Source organism: Morus notabilis, unplaced genomic scaffold, assembly GCF_000414095.1.
Source record: "Morus notabilis unplaced genomic scaffold, ASM41409v2 Scaffold902, whole genome shotgun sequence".
Classification (NCBI taxonomy): domain Eukaryota; kingdom Viridiplantae; phylum Streptophyta; class Magnoliopsida; order Rosales; family Moraceae; genus Morus; species Morus notabilis.
Genome location: NW_010365273.1, coordinates 527534 through 552082, shown reverse-complemented (window position 1 = coordinate 552082; position 24549 = coordinate 527534). Strand labels below are relative to the sequence as shown.

The 24549-nt window shown below is 34.4% G+C and overlaps 1 protein-coding gene across 1 annotated transcript; it reads left to right on the top strand.

The window, feature by feature from the left end:
• Positions 1-9257: 9257 nt before the first annotated feature.
• LOC21400322 (DEAD-box ATP-dependent RNA helicase 8) lies at positions 9258-15777 on the top strand. Its single transcript, XM_024171919.1, has 10 exons — positions 9258-9752; positions 10995-11055; positions 12853-13087; positions 13407-13645; positions 13845-14096; positions 14219-14399; positions 14856-14944; positions 15026-15099; positions 15201-15312; positions 15440-15777. Exons 1-9 carry the CDS (start codon positions 9433-9435, stop codon positions 15277-15279), a joined length of 1530 nt encoding a protein of 509 aa, XP_024027687.1. The 5' UTR covers positions 9258-9432; the 3' UTR covers positions 15280-15312; positions 15440-15777.
• The last annotated feature ends 8772 nt before the right edge of the window (positions 15778-24549 follow it).

Sequence of the window (24549 nt, the reverse complement as noted above, 5' to 3'; positions counted from 1 at the left end):
GTACTTATTTGTATCCTACAGACTTTATATGATTCATTTTTAAATCTTTAGCTTTTGTTTTCAGGTTCTGTAGTTTTTGCAACGAATAATAAGTATTAGTGCAGGGTATCACTGATGGTGGTAGGATAATCTCGTTTCATAACTCTTTTTCTTATCTGATATTTGATTTTTTGGGTTCGCACTTTGTACTTTGAAATGATATTGTATGTTTTATGTGCATAGATCTCTAAGAGCATCAACTGATCTAACAGCTATAAACTGGTTCTACCAAATAGAGAAACTCAATCGGAGGAGGTCTTTTTTTCTTAAAAAAAAAAAAAACTTGATGTTCTTATGCTTGATTTTAGTTCTCCTCAACAATAATAGTATTGATGATTATACCCCGCATTAACAAATCATTCTAATTGTTATGAAAACTAAGAAAATGCAAAACTAAGAAGAAAAATTTTAGAGAGAGAAACTAGAGAGAGTTTCATTAATCTTGTGAAGGTATATAAAATAAAGTGTCTTAGAGCTCTATTTATAGGAAAATTTTTGGCACTATTCACGATTACTATTTACATAGTAAGATTCTCACATGAACAATAACTTTAACTGACTTGCATAGTAACTTTGACTAATGTAGACAACTACTATTTATAACACTCCCCTTTAGATGTCCACCATTCATGATGCCTCATTAACAACCTTGCTAGGAAAAATCCAGTGAGATAAAAACCGTAGTAAAGGGAAAAAGAGTACATTATTTATCTATACATGTTTATGTTGCTTCGTTAAAAACCTTATCAGGAAAACCCAATGGGATAAAACTATAATAAGGAAAAAATAGTATAGCCACTTAAACTCCCCCTCAAGTTGACATGTATAGGCTTTCCTCATAAATTTAGTAGATAACGCATCTCGGTATTGTGGATATGCTTTCTCAATGTTGTAGTGGGAAGTGCCTTTGTGAAAAGATCTGATGTATTGTTACTTGATCGAATGTATTGAATATCAATATCCTTATTTTTTTTTTTTTTGAGCTCTTAGGAGTATGAGAAGAACTTTGGGGGTATGTGTTTCGTTCCGTCACTTTTGACGTAATCTTTCTTTATTTAAGTGACACATGCTGCATTGTCTTCAAATAATACTATTAGATCTTTACTGATAGATAGTCCGCAAGTTGCTTGGATATGTTGAGTCATAGACCTTAGCCATACACATTCTCGACTTGCTTCATGAAGTGCAATAACTTCGGCATGATTTGAAGAAGTGGCAACAAGTGTTTACTTTTGTGAACGCCATGAAACAACAGTACCTCCACATGTGAACACGTATCCAATTTGAGATCTGACTTTACGTGGATTTAGCAAATATCATGCATCTGCAAAGCCAATCATCTCTTATTTTGATCATTTATGATAAAATAATCTCAAATCAAATTTTCCTTAAAGATAACGGAATATATGCTTAATTCCGTTCCAATGTCTTCGTGTAGGAGATGAGCTAAATCTTGCTAATAGATTAGTAGCAAAAGCTATATCTGGTCGGGTATAGTTAGCAAGATACATAAAAGCTCATATTGCACTTAAATATGGTACTTCAGGACCGAGGATTTCAATATCTTCACAAGGGCAAAGTGGATCCTTTTTAACATTAAGTGATCTAACAATCATTGGAGTACTTAAACGGTTTGCTTTATCCATATTAAAGCATTTTAAGACCTTTTTAGTATAGGTTGATTGATGCACAAGTATTCTACTTTGAAGGTGCTCAATCTATAAACTAAGACAATATTTTGTATTTCTAAGGTCTTTCATTTGAAACTCATCTTTTAAGTATATCACGACTTCTTTAATTTCTTTATGAGTTCTAATGATGTTCAAATCATCAACAAAGACATCGATTATAACAAAACCAGATGTTGTTCTCTTAATAAAAACATATGGACATATGGGATTATTCACATATCCTTTTGTTGACAAATATTCGCTTAAGCGATTATACTACATGTGTTCAGATTGCTTCAACCCATATAATTATCTTTTTAACTTAATCGAACATATATCTTTAGGTTTTGAATTTAGTGCTTCAGCATCTTAAATCCATCAGGAATTTCATATAAAGATCACTATCAAGCGATCCATATAAATAAGTTGTAACAACATCCATAAGACGCATCTTTAAATTTTCAGAAATTGTTAGGCTAATTAAATATCTGAACGTAATTGCATCCATTACAGGAGAATACGTTTCCTCATAATTAATCCCGGGTCCTTGTGAAAAACCTTGTATAACAAGTTGAGCTTTATACTTTACAATTTCATTTTTCTCATTAGATTTTCGTACAAAAACCTATTAGTATCCCACAGATCTCATAGCTTCAGGCGTTAAGACAATAGGTCCAAAAACTTTACGCTTATTAAGCGAATTTAACTCAACCTGTATAGCATCTTTTCATTTGATATAATCGTGTCTATTTTGGCATTAAGAAACGGGTCTTGGTTCAAGATCCTCAATTCCGTTAATAATTTCACATGCCACAAAGTAAGAAAATATTTCATTAATATTTTTAATTTTATTTCGATTCCATAATCCTCCTATATTGATATAGTCAATAGAGATCTACTATTCTCAAAATATTCAGAATTTTCTACGATATCGAGAATCTCTTTGTTTGTATTATTTTGTGTTTCTCCTGGAACACTTTCCTCCAAATCGAGGTCATTATGCTCATTTGCTCACTTTCTTTTTTGAGGATTTTTGTCTTTGGAACCAATATGTCTACCACGCTTTAAGTGTGTTTTAGACATATTAATGACTTCATTCTCTGCCTGTCCTTTTGGGACTTTAATCAGGGCAGTGCATTTACAGCTGGTACATATGATTTAGTCACTCTTTTTGTATCAGTGAACGCATTTGGTAATTGATTTGCTAAGTTTTGTATGTGCATAATCTTTTACACTTATAGTTCACATTGCTTTGTGTAAGGATCAAGATGCAATAATGATGGTTCACACCATGTAATTTTCTTTTTCAGCTGTTTATTTTCTCCCCCTAATGCTAGGGAGACTACCTCATTAAAATGACAATCGGCAAAACGTGTCGTAAAAATATCACCAGTTTGAGGCTCAAGATATCTAATGATAGAAGAGGATGCATACCTAACGTATATTCCCAGTCTTCTTTAAGGAACCATCTTTGTACGTTGTGGTGGAGCAATTGGTACATATACTGCACAACTAAAAATTCTTAGATGAGAGATATTTGGTTCTTGACCAAATGCTAGTTGTACAGGGGAGTACTTATTATAAGCACTTGATCTGATGCGAATTAATGTAGCAGCATGTAAAATTGCATGACCCCATACATAAATAGGTAGCTTTATTTTCATTATAGATGGTCTAGCAATAAGTTGGAGGCGTTTAATCAACGATTCAACCAAACCATTTTGTGTATGCACTTGAGCAACATGATGTTCAACAATAATTATAATGGACATACAATAATCATTAAATGCTTGAGGTGTGAATTCACCGGCATTATCAAGTCTAACTTTTTTAATTGTATAGTGAGGAAATTGTGCTCGTAATTTAATTATTTGAGCAAGAAATCTCACAAATGGCACATTCTGAGTTGATAATAAGTAAACAGGTGACCATTTACTCGATGCATCTATTAATACCATAAAGTATCATAATGGGCCGCACAGTGGGTGTATAGGCCCACATATATCACCTTGAATACATTCAAGAAATGTATGTGATTCTGTTTCGATTTTGGCTGGTGAAGGCCTTGTAATCAGTTTACCAAGAGAACAAGCTTCACATAGAACTTTATTCATTTGAAAGATCTGCTAGCCTTTTAATGAATGTCCATGTGAACTTTCCACGATTCTTCGCATCATTATTGAACCAGGATGACCCAAACGGTCATGCCATAGGGCTAATATTTGGGGATCTTCTTTAACTACCATGTGTGACTCTATCACATTTATATATGTGTAATGTAATCCATAAGAGAGTTTTGAAAGTTGTTCTAATATGTACTTCTTTCCTAATACGTAAGTAATTAAATACATATATTTCTCATTTCCTTCAGTTTCTGATTGTGTATCATATCCATGAAGATATATGTCTTTGAAACTCAACAAATTCTTTTGGACTTAAGTGAAAATAGAGCATCATTTATGAAAAACTTTGTTCCATTTGGTAATACAAAACTTGCTTTACCAGTCTCCTCAATCAGATCTATAGGACATGATATTGTATTGATTATTGTTTTTACTAGTTTTAATCAGAGAAGTACTTTTCAGATTTTAGGATAGTGTGCGTTGTACCACTATCTGGAATACATATATCCCCGGTATTAATTTTGAACTTAGCTCTATTTAAGCTTCACACAAAAATAATAATAATATCATAAAAATTTCATGATTTTTAAGAAAATAGATAACATATGATTTTATGTAAATAAGTACAACATATATAGAGTAGATCCAATACAAAAACAAAATGCAATGCAAATACATAAGAGCATAATATATCTATCTAGTTATCACTAATAGTCTTATTTGTAAAGGCATTTGTAAAGTCTGAGACATCAACATGGGTTGAGTCATTTTTAGGATCATGGTGTTCATTAAAATTTACTTCCTTTTTTTTTCTCCTTCAAGGATGCCTTGTAAAGTTTATAAAGATGTTCCAGTGTTCGACAAATTCTAGACTAATGTCCTTTAATTCCGAATCTATAACAGGAATTTTCAGGATTCCGGGAACAACTTACATCAACATCTTTTCTTTTGTCATGACGGTTCTTCTGGATTACGTCATTTTGTGAATGGTTGTAGTAACCACTTCTACCATGGTCTCGACCACAATTTTGCCCCCATCTTAGATTTTTGGAGAATGCAGCATTTACTTCTGGAAATTCTGCTCAACCAATGAGACGAGCCTGATGATTTTTAATTAACAATTCATTTTTTTCTCTACCACAAGAAGAGCTGAGATTAGCTCAGAAAATTTCTTATAACCGCACAAACAGTATTGTTGTTGTAAGGTAATGTGAGATGCACGGAAAGTGGAGTAGATTTTCTCTAGCATTTCACCATCTGTGATATTTACTTCACAAAATTTCAGTTGCGAAATAATTCTAAACATGGCAGAGTTGTAATCGTTGACTTTCTTAAAATCTTAGAAACGTAAATTGTTCCACTCATCGTGAGTGGCGAGAAGTACGACTTCTTTCTGGTGGCCATATCTCTCTTTCAGACTTTTTCAAAGGACAAGTGAATCTTTAACCTTGAGGTATTCGCATTTCAAGCCTTCATCAAGATGATTACGAAGGAAAATCATTGCTTTCACCTTTTCTTATGTTGACTTGTTATTATGTCTTTAATGGTATCGGTTAGACCCATTGACTCTAGATGCATTTCTACATCTACGATCCAAAACATATAATTTTCCCGTGATGTTGAGTGCAACGAACTCAAGTTTGGCAAGATTCGACATGGTGATAACTATAATAGAACATCGATATATTAAGAATAAGAGTATTATTATTACAATAAAGATTACAAATTAAATTACATGTTAATAATACTAGCAATAAATAAACGGGAAAATATTATAAGTATGAGTATTGCAAGGAAAAATTGAAAATCCTGTGAGAATGATATCCAATAAAAAGAACAAAATATAGAAAATGATTATTAAAATAACAAACTTCATCATCATATTCGCCATATCGCAAAGGTTATATTAAGAACAGTGAAGAGAAGATGAGAGATGAAAAATAAAAATATTAAGAAGGGGGACGAGAAGATGAGAAGTTAATTGTATAGGTTAAGAAAAACCGTATTTATAGAGTAAAAAAAACTAGTCGTTTATAGTCATTAATAGTGGTGTAAAAATCTGTTATATTATCGTTAGAAGTAGAAAAATTACAATTGTATACCTCGAATGATGTAGAAAAATAAACATATGAGAATAACAATATGCATGTAGAAAGTGCAATGAGAAATTATTACCTGTAGGCGGCATAACCGTCCATTTATGAGAATACAAACACACCAAACTACTCGGTAACCCTTTTGAATGGTGTATAATGATAAAATTATAAAAATTTTAATACGTTGATGGCATAGCTCTCGTTTATATGAATATAAAATAATAGAGTATATTTACATACCTTTCACTTGAATTAATAAGGGTAGAAACTTGTAGTAGGACTAGGGTTAGGACCTACTTTTTTTTTTTTACTTTAAGGTAGATGTTTGTAATTTGATGAGAGCCTCATTTCTTTGAATTGATGAATGTAGACAATCGCAATAGGAATAGAACGTTCGTGCTGATAACGTGTTATAAAAATTAAGAAAATGAAAAACTAAGAAGAAAAACTTTAGAGAGAGAGTTTTATTAATCTTGTGAATGTATATAAAATGAAGAGCTTTAAAACTCTATTTATAGGAAAATTTTCATCACTATTCATGGTTATTATTTACACAGTAAGATTCTGACATAAACAATAACTTTAACTGACTTATATAATAACTTTAACTAAAGTGTACAACTACTATTCATAACACTAATTTTTCTCTTGCCCACAAATTATTTTTTTTATGCTATGTTTGGTAGGAAGGAAAGAAAATATGATAGAAAATAAATATGGAAGTGATGGAAAGGAAATTAATTTTCTTTTATGTTGTTTGGTACAAGAAGATGGAAAGAAAATGAGCTTACTTTCACTTGTTTGGTATTGAAAGTTAAATTGGGAGGAAAAAAAAATTTTAGTTGTAAATTACTTTTATACCCTTAAATTTTTGTTTGGATGTTGATGGAGAAAGGGGTAGTTTAGTAACTTTACTCACTTTAATTAGTTGTCCCCATTTTCGTCCCCATTTTCTGCCTATTTGTGGAAAGAAGAAAAATAGTGGGACCCACATATATTATTTTCTACTCTATTTTCTCTTCATTTCTCTTTTCTCTCCCACCAAACAACCTACATTTCCATTTTCTCTCCCACCAAACAACCTACATTTCCATTTTCTCTCCCAAAATCTCTCCACCTTCTTCCTTCCTTCTACTTTTCTTTCCTAATCTCTCCACCTTCTTCCTTCCTTCTACTTTTCTTTCCTACCAAATATACTCTTAGTTAGGGGTGGCAATTCGTGTCACGTGTCGTGTTCGTGTCGTGTTTTGATCGTTTCTTTCTAAATTTACAGTCAACCCGAACACGACCCGTGACACGAAATTTTTTAAAAACCGCAACACGAACACGATACGAAAATGACATGTGATACGAAATTGACCCGTGAACCCGAAATTGAAACGAAAATTGTATACTTTTATTTAGTTTTTTACATATTAAAAATAACTTAAAATTCATAACACACTAAAATACAATAACATCCATTGAAATTAAGCAAATAATACTATAAGATTTTAAGTATAACTATCATGATATTATAAGTTCATAATAAAATCAAAATATGTAATGAAAAATATATGTATTTTTTAGTTTTTTACGAGTTTCGTGTCGTGTTCAGGTTAGGCGGGTCCAACCCAAAATGGACCCGTGTTTTCATGTCAATTTCAGGTCGACCAAATTCTGACCCGAACCTCTTTTTTCTCAACCCTAACCGGTAAAATTCGTGTCGTTTTCGAGTCGTGTTGTCGTGTCGTGATCCATATTGCCGGCCATACTCTAAGGTATTGCCGGCCATTCTCTTAGGAGACGTTTGGTTTATGGATTAAAATCATGTGATTAGAACCATTTTTTATTTACATGTATTTTTTGTGAGAGAAAATACTGTAGCGAACCATGAACCATGATTCAAATCATGGTTTGAATTCTCCAACCAAACATCCCCTTAGTGTCTTGTTTGGTCTCGAGCATGTCCAAAATTTCAAAGGCACCCTCAAGATAAGAAAGAATTCACATATTGTCCGTTGTAATGATTTCTTATTCATTCTTTTGCTTTTAAATTATTTATTTATTATTCTTTTCTTCTTCTTCGAAAAGCAGTTATCTATCAATTGGGTTGTGCAATATTAAACACAATGAAAATAATTCCAAAATTATGCACTGCGCTATGCAAGCCCCATAATAATTCTTACAAGCCATCGCTTGATAATTACTGCAATACAAATAACTTCTTATATATATATATATATTCAATATAACACAGAGATTCAAAGAGTGATCCTATTCAACCAGTTGAGAATATCTCTCTCATAAGCTGTGGACTTCATCTGGTGGGACATTGTATGAGAGCAATCCGACTAATTGGATTACATAACATTTTTCTAATATAAAATCTATTAACAAGCATTTACATATAACGAAAAATGATAATTTTTTAAAGAGTGGAATGAAGATGATGCTTATATTGCATAATTGATTTGCATATACACTTTTAATATGATTTTACATTTAAAAAACATCACATCACATTAAAAATTATACGTTAATCTGATAATAAATTGATGCCTTATTAAGGTCTAGAGTTTAAATACTCCACATCTAATTTCAAAAACAACTCATAAGATCAATAAAAATACCGTTCCATACAAATCTTCATTAGAAATTTATATAAAAGCCAAAAATAAATGCAAATTTCAAATGTAATAAATAATATTATGACAAGACAAATTATTAAAAGAAAAATGGTATGACAAGGAAATGAAATCACCGTCAAGGAAAAGAAAACGAAAAAAAAAAAAAAAAAAGTGGATAAAAGAGCCAAACGAGGGAAAGTGGATGTGTTTTCATCAATTTTAGAATAGAAAAGATAAAGCAGATCAATAATGAAAAAAATAAAAGAAAGTCGGTGGTTTCATAAAATATCACAAAGACTAGGGCCATTCTGCAATTCAAACACAATCTTTATGACGCCCTAGAGAAAACTAAGGAGAAAGAAAAAGAATCAAAAGAGGCTTTCCTTTGGTTTTGTGACGGTTTTAAGTTCGACATTTTCGCATTCTTTCTCTTTCTGTTTGTTTCCCAAGAAAAAACTCACGCCATGAAAACACAATTCGTTGTTCTCTTTTTCCCCAACTAGCTCTCAAAACGTATTTCCCTCTCTGTTTCAGTTTGTAAAAAGAACCATTAACTCATTTTCGTTCTGGATCCGTAATCAAAGCCCTAACGTTGTTTGTTTGCTGCGGTTAACATCTCAGAAACTAGTGCTACCTAGAAAATCTTAGCTCGCTTTTCTCTTAATTTTTCTTTTCCTTTTCTCGAACTTTCTTGGTTAGGTTTCGGATTTTTCGGATTCTTCTTGCTTCTGCATATTCGTTTTCGATTTCCTTTTCTCTTCTTTAAAGAAAGGTTTACTTTTTTGTTTCCCTCTTCGATTCGCGATCTTTGCAAACCCTAGTACCTTTGCCTCGTGTGTTTTTTTCTTCGGTGGTTTTAGGGATTTCTAGGGTTTCGGGGTCTGAATCAGCGGCGATGAACAGTAACAGAGGGAGGTATCCACCAGGGATCGGTGCCGGCCGAGGCGGCGGAATGCACGCGAACCCGGCTTTTCAATCGAGAGCGCCGCAACAGCAGTACGTGCAGAGGAATTTGGTGCAGAACCAAACGCAGCAGCACTATATTCAGCAGCAACAACATCACCAACACCAACACCACCACCATCAGCAGCAGCAGCAGCACCAGTACCAGCAACAGCAACAGTGGCTGAGGAGGGGCCAATTGGGCGGCGTTGCGGATTCTGGCGTCGTTGACGAGGTCGAGAAGACCGTGCAGTCTGAAGCAGTGGACTCGAGGTGTGTGCATTTCTGTTGATATTATTGTGTTCGAGAATATATGTGATGGGTTGTTGAGTGTAGTTTGAGAGTTTAATATGCGAGAAAATTTCATTTTATATGAAATTGGGTTGGCATTATTTCACTTTGGAGAGTTGAGATTTCAATGGTTTCTCGAGTGGATTACAGAATCCAGATAATGTGAAGAAGAAATAGAACTGCTTGTTGAGTGGATGTGCTTTTTAGTGCAGTGTGACTTTGCTATGCTGGTGAAACTTCGTGTTATAGGGAATTTGGTTGTACTATTGCTATTTTGAAATGGTTAAGTGACTGTTGGAATGGAAGCATTAGGGGTTTGTAAATAATGTGAAGATGAGATAGAAATACATGCCACTTCTTATTGCGTGTGTTAATCTGTGCCAGGTTTAAGTATATGTTGTTAAAATGTAGTGAGTTTTCTAAGAATTTGGACTTTACTATTGGTCTATTTGCTGAAGTTTGGTCACAGCATTGAGCTTGGAGTGGAAACTTGAAGCGTTTACTGATAATGCAAAGGAGAAATAGGATTAAGTTAATTGCTTTTAGCATGTATATAGAACTTCTTGGGGGTTTTTTGTATCTTTTTTTTTTTTAATGTAGTTAATTGCCATTTAGCATGTATGTAGAGTAGAACTACGACGGGGTTTGTCTTTTTTGTCCTTTTTTTTAATGTAGTGTGAGTTCTTACTAGGGTGGAACAAGTTTGTTTTATAAGAAATTTAGCTGTATTATTTTGCTGTTTGTTGAAGCGGGAAAAGTGAAAATTAATATTGTAAAACTTGAGAAGATTATAATTGCATATTGATGGTCTTCGAATAGGCGCGTATGGCTGCTTTATTTTCCAGAATGAGCAAGCATTGTCAAGCTGGATTCTGAAAGTTTATAAATTAAAAAATTATGTGCCTGTTTATACATTATTTAGTATTACGTGCATATGAGATGCGGCATTTAGGAAATTGCAGGTGAATTCTTGAGATGTGTAATCTTTAGTTTGTAATTTGATTCTTCGTGGATTGAAGACATTGTGGTAATTCATTCGTAGTAGGTTTGTTTTCGTTGTTTGCTATAGAGATTAGAAATGCTTGTTTCTTTTTTCCCCGTATTTGCAATGGTAATGGTTTTGCAAACCTGCCTCGCGTTCTTTATTTTTTTTTCCCCAACTTTGACTAGTGTATATGAGTTTTGATTGGACACTAAAAGTCTCTCGGTTCTTTTTTCCCACAGTTCACAAGACTGGAAGGCAAGGTTAAAAATACCCCCACCTGATACCCGCTTTAGAACAGAGGTATTGTCTCTAACTCTTTCTTCACATGCTTGATCATTACTTTTCCATACCATACATGACTCTTGCTTATTAGCTTTACAAATAGAATTAATCTCGAGTTTCACGTTTCTCTCATTTTTTGTGGTTGAGTTGTTTCTACAATCTTAATTAATAGGTCACGTGGCTTGTATAGTTGACCTTTGACATCATATCTCTTTTGAGGTTGTTTGAACTTATATATTCTAAATTTCATGCCCTCGAGTTTTTTTTTTTTTTCCCCATCTCTTGTCCTGCTTGCTTTTTTCTTCTTCCAAGGTGGAATTCACTTGTTCAGTACTTTTGGGATGCACAGTGATGGGATCATACTCTCTTAAGGGGATTAGTTAACATGTTAATTGAATAATGACTGGGCGTGGTTTAGGTTTGATTATCATTGGCAGCTATATGAGATAAATAAGCAGTATTAACCTTTACCGTAATTTGGAAAGGTTGAGGACAAAGTACTGTTGCATTAAACAAGAGATCATAGAATTTTGGCTGAATTGGGTACTAAAGTGTTGTATTTGAACTATGAATGGATTTGATGGGTATTATTACTTTTGTGTGTATTTCGTGGGTCGTTTGTTCTCAGATATATGTTCACTGCAGTCTTGCATATGTGTAAAGCTAGGTTGGTCTCTTGTAGCTTTATTGGGGACAGAATGAGATGATGTTAGCTTTCGTTATTACCAAATGGTGAAAATTTTGTTGTGTGGAAATCATGTATCTGGAAAACTGCTGAATCAAACATCAAATTGTCTTCTTTACTTGTACGGCAAGTCTTTTTCTCTCCCCTTTTCCTCTTCCTAAGATAGTTAATAAAGTATAGTTCTATTTTAGCGTGAAGAAGTTACACTCCCTTATTTTTCTGTTTTGAATGAACCACTAAAAAGGGAAAAGGAATTGACATGTCAATGCTATACACAAAGTTTTAAAAGGCGGAATCGAGGCGTTTTGCCTTTGTGAGGCAAGGCATAAGCCTTAAAGAATTTAAAAAAAAAAAATTTAAAGAATAATAGTAGTAGTAATTAACACTAAACCCATGGTCAATAATCATTAAAAACAAGAAAATTAACTAATGAATCCACAAGAAAAACAAGTAGTTCATTACTAGAGGCATAAGAAAACCTAAATAGTTATCAAATCCTAATATCATAAGGTCCATAATTCACCTCTGAAAACCTAGATCTCTTGATTTGGTTAAGAACCCATAATTTTCCAATTAATGCTTCTATTCATGTATAAGTTTTTTTTTCCCATCCTAATATCATAAGGTCCAAATCATCACTACTGAGTGCATCTTTCCTTTTTTTTTTTTTTCTTATTCAGTTTTCCTTTGATGATATTGTGTTGTGCTGATGTGAATAGGGAGATGTGGGATGGATGGTGGGCTAGAAATGAAAACGGTCACTCCAGATGATTTCTTTGGTTTTAGGGGTTTTTTTAACCTTATTACAGGCCTAATTAATTCGGGCTTTTTTTAATTTTTGGGCCAAACAACAATTAGGTTTAAAAAAACCCAAAAAGACACTCACAAGCAAAAGGCACACGCCCTCAAACGCCTCTTGAGGCGCTGTCTGAGGCGCGCGCCTCACATGTATGAGGCGTGCACCTCATTCCCCCACCCTCAAAGATGCTTTGAGGCGGTTTTTGAGTTCCTTGCCATGAGGTGCGCCTTGAGGCGCCTGTCTCGGGTGCTTTTTAAAACTTGGCTATACATATCACCTTTTCTGCATTTTCTCCCTACAGGTCTGATCTCCTATTTGATGTTTTCTCCAGGATGTAACAGCAACTAAAGGAAATGAATTCGAGGACTATTTTCTGAAACGTGAGCTACTAATGGGAATATATGAGAAAGGGTTTGAAAGACCATCACCTATTCAGGAGGAGAGTATTCCAATTGCTCTTACCGGTAGTGATATTCTTGCTAGAGCCAAAAATGGGACTGGAAAAACGGCAGCCTTTTGCATCCCTGCCTTGGAAAAGATTGATCAAGATACAAATGCCATTCAAGGTTTGGTATCTTCTACTATATCAAAATGCTATACAGGCCCAACGTGCTCCTAGAATCTTTTCGCAACCTTGTGCCATTGTGCCCCCTCAAATTTTATTTCAAAATTTTAAATGGCATTTTTTAGAAGTATCAATTATGCCCCTGGTTGGCAATTGAAAATTCTAATTATACTCCGTTCTTTCAAATTTAAAAGCCCAACTACACTATTCTACTCCATTGACATTTCGCGCTTGAACTTTACAGAAAGTGCATGTGGTCCATCGTTTGATGCTGTTATTGTGCAATTTCATTTCTGATCTGACACAGCATTTTCATCCAGTTGTGATACTTGTCCCAACTCGCGAGTTGGCTCTTCAAACATCACAAGTCTGTAAGGAGCTTGGGAAGCATTTGAATATTCAAGTTATGGTTACAACTGGAGGTACCAGCTTAAAGGATGATATCATGCGTTTGTATCAACCTGTTCATTTACTTGTTGGAACTCCTGGAAGAATTTTAGATCTTGCAAAAAAGGGTGTCTGTGTCTTGAAGGACTGCAATATGCTTGTTATGGATGAGGTATGTACTTGAGTCTTCCTTGAATATATCTATGAATAACATATTGGTTGACAGTTGTAGTAATTTTATCTTCATTGTCATAGATTGTATATCATTTTGAGGTTGTATACGCTTGTTTGGTTCTTGTAGTGTTTGCTATTTGGTTGGTGATAGTATACGAACTCCATATTCTGACACTCGGTTTTTCAATTTCTCTCAGGCTGATAAACTTCTGTCACCAGAGTTTCAACCATCGATAGAGCAGCTGATTCGCTTTGTCCCTGAAAATCGACAAATTTTGATGTTTTCAGCTACATTTCCTGTCACTGTTAAGGACTTTAAGGATAGATATCTCCAAAAGCCTTATGTTATTAACCTTATGGATGAGCTTACTCTAAAGGGTATTACTCAATTTTATGCTTTTGTTGAAGAAAGGCAGAAAGTTCACTGCTTGAACACTCTTTTCTCCAAGGTTTGGTCTCAACTGAAGTACTGATCTGTGCAATTTTCTCTTTAATGTCCTTTTTTTTTGCTTGAACTCCTTAGTGTCTTTTGGATACGTTATCATTATTCTTTGTTTTTTTTTTTTTCCAGCTTCAAATAAACCAATCAATTATCTTCTGCAATTCTGTGAATCGGGTAGAATTGTTGGCCAAGAAAATTACAGAACTTGGCTATTCTTGTTTTTATATTCATGCAAAGATGCTCCAAGACCATCGTAATAGAGTTTTTCATGACTTCCGCAATGGTGCATGCAGGAATCTTGTTTGTACTGGTATGTTATTTGATGATTTTGCTGTTTTTGTCTATTTATTTTTATAATGAGTTTCTAAAAGTTCTCTTTTGCACAAGTACGTTGTGGTTGGTGTGATCTTCCTATTTGTTCCAGTTGAAGTAGTCTACTTGATAAGTTTCTTGTTTTAATAGATGCTTAAGGTATTTTGATTTCTCTTAGATATTTTGATTTCAATGTTAATTACTATTACTTCTTTTAGGGATGCAGCCCAATTGATTATTAGTACGTTCATTGAAGCATCTTTCTACTTAGAACTTTTGCCACTGTATATTATTTTAGCCACTCGTTCTAACGTCGTCTGAGTTCTTTTTATTTATTTATTATTTTTTTTTGGTCTTGTGCTGTCTTTCAAAATACAGTAATATATCATTCTAGAAACACACATGTAGTTTTTTTACGCTTTTTAATATGTTCCTTTGTGGGAATGACGTGCAGATTTATTTACTAGAGGAATAGACATTCAAGCAGTCAATGTGGTTATCAACTTCGATTTTCCCAAGAACTCAGAAACATATCTCCACAGGGTATGTAATATAGCTTTTATGTTAAAAGATTTTCACTTCTCAGTGCTTCCATCCGATTCCTTATTGTAATTTCTCATGCAGGTTGGTCGATCAGGAAGGTTTGGACATCTTGGTTTAGCTGTGAATTTGATCACATATGAGGATCGCTTTAACTTGTATGTGTTTCTCTTTGTACATATGAGTTTATACCTGAATGAATCTTTTGGGTGTCTTTACAATTTTGCAACCTTTGTGTTTATGCATAACTTTCCAACAGGTATAGGATTGAGCAGGAACTTGGCACCGAGATAAAGCAAATTCCACCCCATATTGATCAGGCAATTTATTGCCGGTGATTGGTTGCTCAAATCTACTCACAATGGCGAGTGGTAAAATTCAATCCCTTCCATTTGCTACGCTGCGCCGCCATTTCTAGTATTTTCTGAACCAGAGTAATTCTATCCTGCCCTTCACTAGGACCAATAACAATGTTTCTTTTCTCCTCCCATTCTCAAGGTTGATGAAGGTGCCTAGTCAAGAAGGAAATCTGGCTTTGCATTGTAGGAAACGCTCTGCATTGTTGTTGGCCCGTGGAATGCTTTTATTAGTTTATGATTTTCATATCCCTGAAACATTACCAGGACCTTAAGAGAATTCTAGATTGGCCTATAAAAGACAGCAGGTAGTTACACTGGGTCCAGTTCGCAGTTGCCTTTGATTCTATGTTATGCTCTCTACTTGGTTTGGTATTATTTGCCTTCTGTTCTATTTTGGTCGCAGATCTACTGTTGGAAGTGTACTTTTTATGCAGCTTTACACTTGAGAAAAATCTATTTGTTTTTGTTTTAATACTAGATGCAGTGGACTTGGTTAAATTATTTATCTACTTTTTAGAGTTTTGAAATAATGAGGTAGGCAAATATAAGTCTCATATATTTTGGTCCCTAATATCACCATTGCACCTAGGTCCTACTTGATGACTGAAAAGATATTGCGTATAAATACAAGAGCAGTAGACATGTTTTGCTCTGGTGGAATGGAATATCTGGCATGCACTTCTATAATTCTCATCTGGCTTTTTTTTTTTTCCTTTCCCCTGATGAAAGAAGTCTTCTACTCTTAGCGAAATATTATATGTAGGTCTGTATTTCTTGTTCCTGTTGGCAAGTCTTGGGTAAACAAATGTGTAAAGTAATTGAAGAACGGAAAAATGGCAATTTTTAGGTGGGGACTAATGATAGGGTTAACTAAACTTAAAATTAGTAGATAACATAATTAAAGTAATGTTTACTACACCACAAAATGTCATCAATACCCCTACTTATATTTCCTCCCTCCCTCTATTCTCGTTTCCGTCTTTGGTAAATGCTTGTAGTTCACAATCGTCGCTGTGAGGTCGGGTGTTGGCAACGATGGCGACAACTTTCTTGAGGTTGCTGTTGTTGCAATTGCTCGATCTTTGTTCTATTAGTAAGGGTGTTCACCCATTAGAATCCGCAGGTTAGAGGTCAATTCATATCAGATTTAAAACCTTAATATTGTGAAAATCTCAATTCCTATCTAATTCAAAACTTCATCATATTGGATCTAATTCAATGCAAAACCTATCGGATTTTAATGAATTACGGCCTTTAAAATTATAAATTATTAAACATCCATACAAAATAAAAAAAAAAGTCAAATCTTCATCATTTATTATAACTTAAAGTTTGCAACATCCATAACTCAAATAAAAAGAACATAATCATGTCATAAAATTGTTCAACCAAATTTAAATTGTCACAACCCAATTAATGATGACAAAATAGGTTCAGTAAAACTCAAAATGAAACTTAACCGTTCGTATTCATTACTTTAAAGTAGAGATATGGGCCAATAAATATAAATCATCAGAAAATATTTCATATAACTTACAGATTTTTTTTTTAAACAAATTAAAAAAACTTAAAAATATTATATATTCAAATACATATAATTATATATATAATAGGTTTTGGATTCACATATTTCGCTGATTGAAATGTGCTTAATCCGTAATGTGATCCAAAACCTTTGAATTGAGAAAGTCTCAATCTGTGTCCAATGTAAAACTTTTTTCAATCCAATCCAAAACTTTGGATTGAATTTGACGGCTCAATCGGATTGACTGATTCTGTGAACACCCTTAGTAGTTATGATGCTTGTTGTGAAGCCTTGAAATGTCACAATGGCACAATTGTCGGAGATAATCCATTGTGATCATGTAGATTTCCTAGTTGCGATGTTGGTCATGATCTTGACGGACGATGAAATCCGATTAATGAAAACGATGGTTGTAGCAAGAGATCTCACCTGAGTCACGACAGTGGTGATTGCTGTCACAAGGTTGAGGACGAGAACTTCATGAACCAAACGGAGAATAGCAAATGATGAACGCCATTTTTTATAATGTTCTCTAATGTTTTGTCGGTGTCATTTGTTGGGGAATGCACGATTATAGTTGCAAAAGAAATTGGGGAGAATTAGGGTTGGAGTTAGGCTTACACTATAAATAAAAAATTTGTAAAAAGAAAATGAATTTTTTAAAATTTATTGAAAATTTTAAAAATAAAAAAATGTAAATGTCTTACATTGTAAATAAAGAATTTTACAGTGTATATACCGTAAATTCAAAGATGATCATCATAAAAACAACATGGTAAATAAAAGATTTACATTGTAAATCTAAGATTTATTAGAGAACACATGCTATTGTTAAATTGTTAAATAAAGGAAAGATTGTTGGTAAAGTTGTAAATCTAAGGGTATGTTAGGAGGGAGAGATGGAGGGAAGGAGATAGATGGAGAGAGAGCCCTAATCTCTCGTTTGGTTGGAGAGAGATGAGAGGTAGAGAGAGCCTCTCTCCATCCGGGCCCACCATTTTGCATCATTTCTCTAATGGAAGAATTCATATAATCTATCCATTAAAAATTTGAAAAGACAATTTTATCTTTAAAAAGTTTAGTATGAAATTCGTAAAAAAAGATAAAAAAAGTAATTAAACAATTATTTATTCATCCATCTTTTTAACTCTCTTTCCTTCTACTAAACAACACAAAAGATTATTATAATTCTCTCTATCCCTCGTTATCTCCATCTCTCTTACCAAACGGAGCCTAAAGTTTACCAAATAACACAAATCAGTAAATAAAAAGATTTACATCGTAAAAATTATTCTTTTTTAATAAATAACAACTTGCATTAAATAATATTATATTTACTTTTGTTTTACCAAAAATTTACTATTTTATATTTACAAAAATTTTTGCATATAAATTAATATTGCAATTAGCCTTAAAGATCCACAAATGAAGTCTCAATTTGAGAGAGAGAGAGAGAGAGAGAGAGAGAGAGAGAGAGAGAGAGAAGAATGAACTATGACAAGCGTAAAACTCTTGAAACTAATGCCAATATAGGCAACATCCATATGTTTTTGGTCCTTCACAATTATTGTATTTTCTAAAATTCTAGGGCCTGTAAATTTTTATTCTCTGAGTCATTATGATTCTGAAAGGAAAATTTGTTGAGTTAAAATGAATGTAAGAGAATTTTTTTTTGCTCGAATGTTTCTTAAAATGGGAATGATGAATCGGTTTTAATAGGCTTTGGGATATTGCATGATCTGCCGATGCAATAAGTGTGGTCGGCCAGAGTGGGCCTTTTCTTCCCTTAGTCTTTATGAGATTGTGCTGTGCCTATTTAATACTGACCCCATTTGATTATATTATCACACGGTCTCTTTATGATCCACTCCAAGAAAAAAAAAAAAAAAAACAAAAACAAAAGAAAGAAAGAAAAAAAAAAAAAAAACTTTTAACAGTGAAAATAATCGACCCTAAAACAAAGCACGGCGCCGCTATGTTTTTGTAACCAAATTAGTCCCCGCAAAGACCCTGATATAGCCGAGTCGCCACAAACATGTAGTGGGAAATTCACCGACTAAGCGAATTTTTTCCTCAATAAAAGAAAAGGTCATCTTTACGTCTTCAATACAATGTTAAATTAGTTGGCCTATTACAAATTTTACCATTTAAGTGGGAATACTATTCTCTAATGCAGTACTCTAATTATTGTTAAATTTAACATGTTATATTTTATGTTAAATTGGCACCAAACATAACATATATATTCCAGATTTTAACATTTAATTTTTTTTGGTTGATATTTGATTTTTTTCATTTAATAATTAAAATATTGTCGTTCTAAATTATTCAAAATTTAAACTTATTTTATAAGTTTTAAAGTTTATTAATTATGATAAAAAAAATAGAGTTTCTCAAGTCAGTAGTGTTAGTTTCTGACCGTTGGATCATGTCAAAATCACGTCAAATTCAAAAACATATGCAGAACATACAGTTTTTAATGTAAATTAGATAATTAAAAATAAAAAACTACCAATAGTTCATTTTTGATCTTACTAGATAAACTCCCTAAAAAATAAATATTCTCTTTGAACTAATATTGTGTATTTAAAGTACAAAATAGAATAACATCTTAAATATATTATGTAACTTTCCAAATTTTAGTGCCAAATTTAATCTTTACATTAATGTTTACATCGAAGATAGATATGATTAATAGGCCATTACTAGGTACACTCAGTAAGGTATTCTGCATACTTAAAATGATTTTTGCCCCCCAAAAAAATTGTAATTTTGGTCGCATACTCCAACTTCAAAAGAGCTTTTCAGTTTTCACGATAGAGATGCTTTACCCGTAGTGGATATTCTTAGGGCTCGTTTAGTTCGCTGATTCGAGTTTTTAATTGGAGTTGAGATGTGATTTTATGTGAGAGCTTTTTACTATAATAAAACTCAAATTTTAAACTCAAATCGGTAAAATAAACGGGTCTAAATATTGACGAGGGAAAAAAACATTTTGCAAAGGTATATTGATCAACATCAAACCCAATCGACTAAACGATCACTTTTTTCTTGTTTTTTGCTAGTGATTAGAAACATAAAGATCCGTTTGTTTCAACTACTTAAACTCAAATCCTTAATTCTGTTATAATATTTTTCTCTTATAAAAATTTAAATTTCAAACATCAGAATCAAGAATCATGATTTGAGTATACTTTCGAATCGATGTCTTAGTTAAATAAAAAAATGAGTATTAAATTTGAAAAACAAATTCCTTGTCTCATTTTTATTATTTTGCTTAACAATAAAGAAAACTACCAGGTTTCTAGTGAAGCATGACTATGGTTGTTCATGGGTTGGGTTAGTACGGGGTAGGACTTTTTCTTCCCCCGCCCCAAAGGGTGCAGGTTACACATATTTGACCCCAACAATATTATAAAAATTTCACAACCCAATAATGTTTGGGTTGGGTTGGGGCGGTGCGGGGTGGGTTGGGTGGTCAGGTTCATGCTGCCAAACTTAAATATATCTAAACAATAGAAATTTTGAAAATTAACTTCAACATTTAAAGTTCATCATCAAATAGGAATAATACTAATCAGTCCATCATCAAACAATTGTCAATTCAAAGTTCAATTCAACATTAAACATGAAGCAAAGTAATCCATCGAGCATCAAACATAAAGCAAACATAAATTTAATCAAAATTCAAATCCATCCAAAGTAAGCACTGCAACGGCAACCATCATTATCAGTCCACACTCACAGGCTCCTCAGTGGCTGTAGTAAGACATGAAGTTAAGTTATCTACAAGAGAAATGAAAATAGATTAAGTAATTACTTGGATACTTTAGAGCTCATATAATAGAAATAGGTATAACATTAACATTTACGTATAAAGGTACATAAAATTGTCTTACCTAAATTTTCATAAGTCTCCAAGTCATCCAAATAGTCTCTTACTTGCATAGAATCATGTGTAGACTTCAACTAATTTTAAGTACAGACAAGAGCCTCCACCGTCTTAGGATTCAAAGAGCTCCTAAATGGATTCAAAATGCTACCACCAGTACTAAAAGCTGACTCGGAAGCCACTGTGGAGACTTGGACAGCAAGTACGTCACGGGCAATTTGAGACAAAACCTTGAACTTCTTACTATTATCTTTCCACCATTATAAAATATCAAAATCAGGGGTTAAAAAGTTCACATTCTCATTAGCTAGATACCTGTCCAGGTCATTTTTCTCCATATTATCCCCTCGTTGCTTCAAGAATTGACTTAACAACTCATTGACTGCTTGAACAGGTCGTTCTTTTGGAGTATTTGCAGCCATTTCTCCATTTTTTTTTTCATTATCTACCCCTTCACCATAAAAGGACATCAAACTAGACAATGTTTCATCCACTTTTTTGCACAACTTTGAGGCTATAGTAGCATCATAAACAATGCTAAAACAGTACCGACAATAGTCCCTTTTATAGCTAGGGTCAAGTACAACAGCAATAAAACACATACAGTTATATTTTCCCCATTGCCCCAATATTTTTCAAACTTCCTTCTCATCCCAAAAGCCGTGGTTGACAACAAGCAATCACTACTTTCACATAACTCACTCAACTGTCTTTGAATGAAACAAATCTCATGAAAAAAAGTGTTAGAAGTGACATGTTGTGATGCACTAAATTTCAAAGTGACTTCATAAAAAGTCTTAAGAAATTGAATAAAAATCTTGGCATTTGCCCAATCTTCCTTCATGGTGGTCCCACTTTTTTCTTCCCACCCTCTTTTTCCAAAAAGTATCCTAAGTATTTTTCATCCTCCTCTTCATATCTATCAAAAGCCTTTTGAAACTTAATAGCAACATGTAACATCATGTATGTTGAGTTCCACCTAGTTGGGACATCTAAAACTAACATCTCCTTATATTCAACTTTCTCTTGCTCCACACAATCTTTGAAATTTTGTAACATCGTAGGAGAAGATTTGACATACTTAACATCATTTTAAATTGCTGCTATTGAGCTATGCATCTCTTTTAGTCCTTCATTTACAATGAGGTTAACAATGTGAGCAACACAACGCTAATGGAGAAATTCACCGTCCAAAACAACGCCCTTCCACCCATTCACCCTCCGTTTGAAAAAACTTAAGGCTGAATCATTGGCAGCAACATTATCTACTGTCATTGTGAACACCTTCTCAAGCCCCCATCCATGCATACATTGCTCAATCAACCTCCCAATGGTTTCCCCTTTTCCATTGGGCATGGTACAAAAGTTGATAATTCTCTTTTGAAGCTTCCAATTAGAATCAATGTAGTGGGCCGTTAGACACATATAGTGTATGTTTTACAAAGAAGTCCAACCATCAGTTGTAAAGGACACCATCTTACAATCCTTGCGTAAAGCAGCTTTCAATTTAGCCTTTTTCTCACTAAACAATTGCAAAACATATCTAGTAACTGTTATTCTTGAGGGAGAAATAAATTTGGGCTGCTTTACTTCAAAATTGTTTAAACCCCTCCCCTTCTACACTCCTAAATAGCAGCTCATCTATGATCACCATCTTAGCTAAAGCTTTCCTACAAGCTTCTTTACTATACCCAATTGCCAACAAACCACTCCCACTTTCACTACTCACACGAAAACTCAACAATTTCTGCTTCTTATCTTCAACTCTAAAGGGATTCTTTTTGCATTGCTTTCTTAAATGAACCAACATGCTACTTGTCCCATGCGTTCTAGAACTACAAGCATAGTCCTTCCCACAATAATTACACACCCCTCTTTCATCACCTGGATTCCCCCTGTCTTAATAGTAAAATGATCCCAAACCTCAGATTTCCTAATGGGCTTTTTCTTACCATATGTCCCTTCATTCTCATATTCTAAATCAATCACATCTTTTTTTGGTGATCTAGGGGCTGGTGTTTTAAAAACAACGTCAGAGTCCGGGGATGGGGAAGATGATTCTACAGTTTCAGAAGTTTGGGTGTGGTTACTTAATGATGATAGGAACTTGTCCATCCTAAATAGAAAGCATAACACCAACCATTCACATAACAGCTCACATAACAAACAACATAGAAATACTCGATTCACTCAGAAAAACTCAAATCGTAGATTGATTATAAAAATACTCAGAATCAGAAATACTTAAAGGCCAAAGCAGATACTGATTATCAAATACTCAGAGGCTCTGATCAAGCTATTACCTGAGACTCTCGAAGGAGAAATGACAAGACGCTGGCGCCGGAGAGGCTGAGAGAGCACAAAGCAGTGAAATACTCCATTAACATAACAAAGAACACCAGCCATTCACATAACAGAGAGCACGGAAATACTCAGAATACTAAAAATACTCAAAGCAGAAACTGATTATGAAAATACTTAGAAATACTCAAAGGCCAAAGCAGAGAATGATTATCAAAATAGCATCAAGAGAAAGGAAATCAGAGGCTCTGATCAAGCTATTACCTGAGACGTTGGCACCAGAGAGACTAAGAGAGCACATGCCACAGAGCAATGAGCACTGAGGAGAGACCGAGAGAACACAAAGCAGTGAGGAGAGACTGACTGACCGAGAAGCACAGAGCCGTGAGGAGAGACCGAGAGGTGAAAGAGCATAGAGCAGTGAGGAGGAGAGACCGAGAGACGAGCACAGAGCAATAAGCACTGAGGCCGAGAGGACTGAGCACAGGCAAGAGAGTTGTGAGGGCCTGAGGGGAGAGGGGCGGCCGAGACTCGAGAGGTCAGTGAAATGAGGGAATAGAGTGTGAAAGAGTGGTTAGTGGCACTTGCCCTAATGTGGTAATGCCAACCTAGGGTTAGCTTGAGGAATGAGGATGGGCCGAAGGCTTGAAAGTAATATTAATGGGCCGAAAGCTAAGCCTGGGGATGTGTTGTGCGGTTTGGGTTAGGGGTTGCGGGTTGTTATGGGCCCAACCCACAATCTGCCCTAAACACTTCGGGCCAGAGGTAAAATGGGCCGAAAATTAAAAAATAATGTTGTGGGTTGCTTTTTTCAGATTGGGTTAGGGTGTGGTGGGTTATGTTTGCGAGTTGTTTGGGTTTATGAACACCCCTAAGCGTGACAAGTAATTCATTTTGTACCATGATTGACCAATTCTGTGGCTCAACGCCTAGTATTGTAACAAACTGAACTTGTCAAACTATTTGAACCTAGAGTTGTCAAACGTGCCGTGCCGGACCGGCACGGCACGCTTGACCCCAGGCCCATCACGGGCTTGGGCCGTGCCAGGCACGGCCCTGCACAGTGCAGGGCCGTGCCTGGGCCAGCCCTGAGAAGAAAAACTCAGGCCCGGTCCAGGCCCTGGCCTTAGTCCATAAGGGCCAGGGCCGGGCCTGGGCCCAGGCCCTTCACGGGCCAGCCCCGGCCCTTATTTTTTTTTTTTATAATTTAATTAAAAAAAATATCAAATGCCTCAAAAGATGTGATTTTATTGAATTGACGTAATAGGAGTACACGTAAATGACTGCCTCGTTAAAAACCTTGCTAAGTAAAACCCGTGAGGAGATCGGGACAAAACCTTAGCGAAGGAAAAAAGAGTGCAATAGCTAGGAATAGTAAATTACAAACCTAAGTGCTTCAAGAAGATTCTGTTATTTCTAAGTTAGAAAAATATTCTTGCATCGAATCATCTGTGTATTGTTGTTTTCGTCTTCTGGCATCTTCCCAGTCTTTAACGCACATTAGTCCCTCCAAGATATCTGGATGCATTCT